At 43.2% G+C, this 5,321-nt stretch overlaps 1 protein-coding gene across 2 annotated transcripts in view; it reads right to left on the reverse strand.

The window, feature by feature from the left end:
* Window positions 1–2,653, reverse strand: part of LOC143298182 (diacylglycerol lipase-alpha-like) — a 130,656-nt gene extending 128,003 nt beyond the window's left edge. For both annotated transcript variants that reach the window (XM_076610932.1, XM_076610930.1), the window contains exon 1: window positions 2,334–2,653. In XM_076610932.1, coding sequence (XP_076467047.1) covers window positions 2,334–2,428 — 95 coding nt within the window. In that variant the 5' untranslated portion in view covers window positions 2,429–2,653. The remainder of the gene's footprint in view (window positions 1–2,333) is intronic.
* Between the last annotated feature and the right edge of the window lie 2,668 nt (window positions 2,654–5,321).

The following is a 5,321-nucleotide window of genomic DNA, read 5'->3' on the forward strand; positions in this document are numbered from 1 at the left end:
CCACTTCCACACCTCCCCTCCCTTGCACACTCACACCAATACACATAAACATTTTATATACTAACAAAACTCTCAGGGAATAGGGAATGAAAATATCTCTCATGATACATGGTAAAAAGGAGCACAACTATGAACAACAGTAATTATGCTTATTTTCTTCTTTTATTTGAAACCCTCAGGCCCCAAAAGGGATGAAAGGAACTTGAATATTGTATGTGTGTGGGGAGGATGGGGGCGGGGATAGGTGGGATTCACACAAATGGAGGGTGTGATTGCATGTGTGTCTGTGGGTGTGGGTGTGGGTGGGTGTAAGTATGCATGCATATATGTGTATGTGCACATGTGTCTGTGTGCATGTGTACGTGAATACAATATTCAAGTTATTCCCACAACCCACCACTCTGCCCACTCCCAAAGTCTTCGCCTCACAAATGTGTTACAAGTATTTCACTCTTGACAGTGTGTGTTCCATGTGTGCACTGGTGCTGATGCTCTTGAGTGTGTACAGTCATTGCAAAACATGTCACAGGACAGATGCTAATAAGCTTCCTATGTAGTTTCCTCATTTGCCTATCTGGAAAAAAAACTGGATACAGTGTAGCATTGCTGAACTACACACAGCCAAGGCTGCTTCACATGTCTGCATGCTGTGTCAGTGTGGACAGGATTAAGTTGCAAACCAAAACAACTCGTGTTCCTTTGTTCAACGTGTTGGGTAATAAAGAATCTGAATGAGCAGAATATCTTTCCCACTGTGCAGCAAATTGTGTCTTAGTCTCTTCATGAATGAAAATCCATACTAAAAATTAAACAATAATTTTCCTGAATGGAACACAAAAACAATTTAACTTGTTAACCGTAAAAAATATAAATAAATTATAAAGCATTCAACCTCCCCCCCCCCCTCTCTCTCTCTCTGTGTCCCTCGCGCGCACACACACACACACACACACATGTATACACACCACACACACACCACACACACATACACATGTATACACACATACACACACACACACACATGTACACACACATACACATACACTCACTCACACACACACACACACACACACACACACACACACACACACACACCATGGGTCATTTCTGACATTTTTCAAGGGGTAAACATACCCCCAATCTTCTAAGGTTTCAAACCGTAGAATCAGGTGGACAGCAGCTAGCTATCCAGGTGAAACTAACACGTACAATTTTACACTTGGAGGGACACACAAGGAGTGAAGCACACATTCTGTGCATGCTTGACCAACAGCACATGGATCTCTACACACACACACACACACACACACACACACACACACACACCAGTCACCTTACAACTTTTTTATCATGATTGAATTTTGCAACTTGTCAACAACAAAAAAGCAGGAAAACAATATTAACTAAAAGTGAAAATCTTAGTAAATAATCCACCTAGTAATTAATATCAAAATTTGCTACTGACAATTGAGACTGACACAGGTGTTTTGAAAGTTCTAGTTGGCTTTGTGTCAAGATTTCTGCAAAAAAACTGTCACCTGTCTTTCCACTATCTTCAGACATAAATCTAATGAACTCACTCAGGATTGTTCAACTTGAAAGCACTTGATGCTGTGGACTTTAATTTATTTCATACATGAATCGTATACAAGTTAATGCAGCTGGTTCAGTGAAAGTATCTTATGACATGACAGCCAGATAAAAATGGTATAAACTGTTAACATTTCTTCCGGAAGACTGATAAGAGGCATATATATTTAGTAAACTTTGGGAAAGTCAAAAGTTAAAACTGTTAAAGGTCTCATAGCCTAAATGGCCTAATCTTCTTATCAGCCACTGTACCCTTCCCAGACCAAACTTGTAATTGGGTACCCATCCACACATGGGTGGAGTAAGGAAAATCAGAATAAAGTGCCTTTCCCAAGGGCACACCATATGAAATGGAACATCAATCTCTGTTAGATTGCGCAATTCAACATATCCTTGGTCAGCCAAAGCCATGATCATGCACCGATCGACGATCAGATCGGTCGGAATTCGGCGAAGAATGCGAAACATTCGTTTTACCAAATGGCACATATCGAGGGCACTTCCCCGATGCGTTAATGGGTAACGTTGAGATATATATCGGAGCCCTTTTTTCTTCTTTTTTTTTTAACACATTTTTGTGCAGACCGCTATGACAGTGGCCAGTGGTCTGTGGTCAGCAGTGTGGGATCTTGCCGAAACCGTAGAACGCAAACAGCTGACATCGACACGCAACCTGTTCGCTTTTCTGCATTCGCGTGCACACATATATTGCTTCTGGTTTGCTTCAGCAATAGTGAACTCACCATGCGGAATGCAGAATGACCAGGAACACCGCTGGCACTACGAGGTCATCAGAACCAACAGACCATCTCCTACGAAATGCCACAATCCCTGGCATCTTCGCTTGTCTCTGTCGTCTGCCACAGCTCTCTGCAAGACGGCTCGGCGCTTCGATCTTGTTCGTCTGCAGATGGCTACATTTTTATCCAGCAGTCCTGTTTTCCTGAGTAATCCATTGCGACTAGACAGTTTGGACAAAATCACAAAAACAAAAACTGGAACACACTGAAGATCATGAGTATCCTTGAAACATAGTGACAAATAGACAGCTTGGGCACTCCAGATGCTGCCGACACGGAAGTGTATCACACCTCTCAGTAGCCCTCGATGTCGTTACTTCAGTTTTGAGACCTCACTCTGCTCCCAAAGTGCGTGCGACACATCAAGGTGACGCATATCATGACCAGCGTTTCCCTATCATCAGTTGATGAGCTCTCAAGGCCGCGTGACGGCCCCCGCTGATTATTTTTTTTTTTTTTTATTTTGTGTGTGTGTATGTGCGTGTTGTTGTTGTTTCGTTTTTTTGGGTTTTTTTGTTGTTGTTGGTTTTTTTGTTTTCTCAAGGCCTGACTAAGCGCGTTGGGTTACGCTGCTGGTCAGGCATCTGCTTCAGTGGCAGATGTGGTGTAGCGTATATGGATTTGTCCGAGCGCAGTGACACCTCCTTGAGCTACTGATACTGATACTGATACTCTGCTCCCAAAGTGCGTGCGACACATCAAGGTGACGCATATCATGGCCAGCGTTTCCCTCAGTACTGATCATCAGTTGATGAGCTCTCAACTGAGGTCGCGTGACGGCCCCAGCTGATAATTGCCTGCCAACAGTGCGTACGAGCCACTGTAACACACAAAAAGTATTATCAAGTATTACACCATTTTTAGATGGAACCTTTGAATTACCGGCTGATTAAGTTCACTGGCGGAAATTATATTCTGTCACTGGTTCATATTCCCTCATCAGTAAAATAATGATCTTATAGTCTAGTGTTTGAGGCCCTCAGTCCTATTGAAATTTTCCTCTCTGATGAAAAGATCCAAGAATGGAAAACCTCAGCCCAGCTAAATAAACTGACAAATAATCTGTTCAGAAAGAATTTGATTAGAACACTGCTCTCCTGCCAGTGTTTCTCAGCCTGACCAACCTTTTCTTCTTTCTTCAGTTATCAGTCCTGTGTTCGAAGAATATGTCGGAAAAGTTACAGCCGGCCAGTTCGCCCCGCAAATCTTGTAAACTTTACTCTCTCGATCCCTGCAACCTCAGTGCCGCGATCGAATGTTTGACTGATTGCATTGATGTTCTGCATCCCTACATAGCCCAGCATATCATCCGAATCAGTTATTCCGAGTCCGGACTTTTCCCTTAGGACTACAAATCTGCCATGGTTAGGCCCAAACCGAAGCCACGGTAACCTTCTCACTATACCCAAACGCTTTAAAACAAACAAATAAACAAAAAACCGACCAGTTTCCAACGAGCTTCCTCTTACAGTCTCTTCACTTCCCGGCCAAGTGTCCAATACAGAACTAGTCAACTAAAAACTTGCATCTGCATGTCTCTTTCTCGTCTATTTTTGGCACCGCCTGTGCGGAGATAGGCTTACACATATATAATAGGCCTACTTCTCATCCCGTCAGCTGCGTATTTCAGTCTTCCAATACTCGTTTGCTTCGCATCCCCTCTATCAATCCAAAATCTTTTGGTGAGCATTCTTTCTCTGCTTTTCATGGCCCAACTGTATGGAACCAACTCCCTGTGCAAATCAGGAACTCGTCTTCTTCCACTTCATTCAAGTCTTCCCTCAAAACCCACTTCTTTAAACTAATGTAAACGTGTTCTCATTGTGTGTGTGTGTGTGTGTGTGTGTGTGTGTGTGTGTGTGTGTGTGTGTGTGTGTGTGTGTGTGTGTGTGTGTGTGTGTGTGTGTGTGTATTCCGGTGTGTGTTATGGTGTGGGTGTGTTTGTGTGCACCGTGTGTGTGTGTATGTGTGTGTGTGTGTGTGTGTGTGTGTGTGTGTGTGTGTGTGTGTCTGTCTTTTTACTTGTCTGTCATCTGTCTGTGTACACGTTCTTAATTGTGTGTGTGTGTGTGTGTGTGTGTGTGTGTGTGTGTGTGTGTGTGTGTGTGTGTGTGTGTGTGTGCCAGCCGGCCGTTTGTGTGTGTGTGTGCGTGTGATGGTGGTGATGTGGGGGTGGGTGAGATGCCATTGTTTTTTGTGAGTTTTAGATGTGGAGTGGCTGATAATTGAATGTCATTTCCATACCGCCCCTTGCGCATACCAGTTTCTTATACTTGAAGCCAAATTCTATACAGATTCAGTAACTGAAGTCTTGTAGCCTTGAAATTACTGGTGTCCTCAGTTTCTGATGAAAAATTCTACTGGGCAGAATCTAAACAAATGTAAGTTATCAAATGGAACGCAAAGTTTCTCTTTTTTTTCTCTTTGTACAATAACGTGACCTTTATCAATCGTATTTTCTGCTGGTTCCGGCTGGACACTGAGCTGAATTGAGGTGGATGATGATGATTATCAGTTATCAAATTGTTGTTGTTGTTATTATTATTATTGTTGTTGTCGATGATACACATGAAGTTACCAAGGTACATTATTTTTTTTAAAGGCTGACATCGATCATCTGGGTCACATTGGACAATGTTTTCTTTGATCCATTCCCACTAGCTGTGTTTTTGATTAAATTTTGATTTCATCGTTCGAACGGTTGTGTTGAATTTGACAAGCTTTCATTCAACTCTCTCTCTCTCTCTCTCTGGCCGTCATGCGCCGTATGTTGTATTTTCCTTTGGTGATTGGTAGAAGGGGAGGGATGTTTCCTGTGGCACGGAGGGGTGGGGTGGGGGACGGGGGGGGGGGGGGGGGGGGGGGGCCGAACCAACTTCGCCACGTCCACTCAAATGAATCTGATTGGACAAAAATCATTCAGCCCGGAGT

The sequence above is a fragment of the Babylonia areolata genome, chromosome 23, assembly GCF_041734735.1.
Source record: "Babylonia areolata isolate BAREFJ2019XMU chromosome 23, ASM4173473v1, whole genome shotgun sequence".
NCBI lineage: Eukaryota > Metazoa > Mollusca > Gastropoda > Neogastropoda > Buccinidae > Babylonia > Babylonia areolata.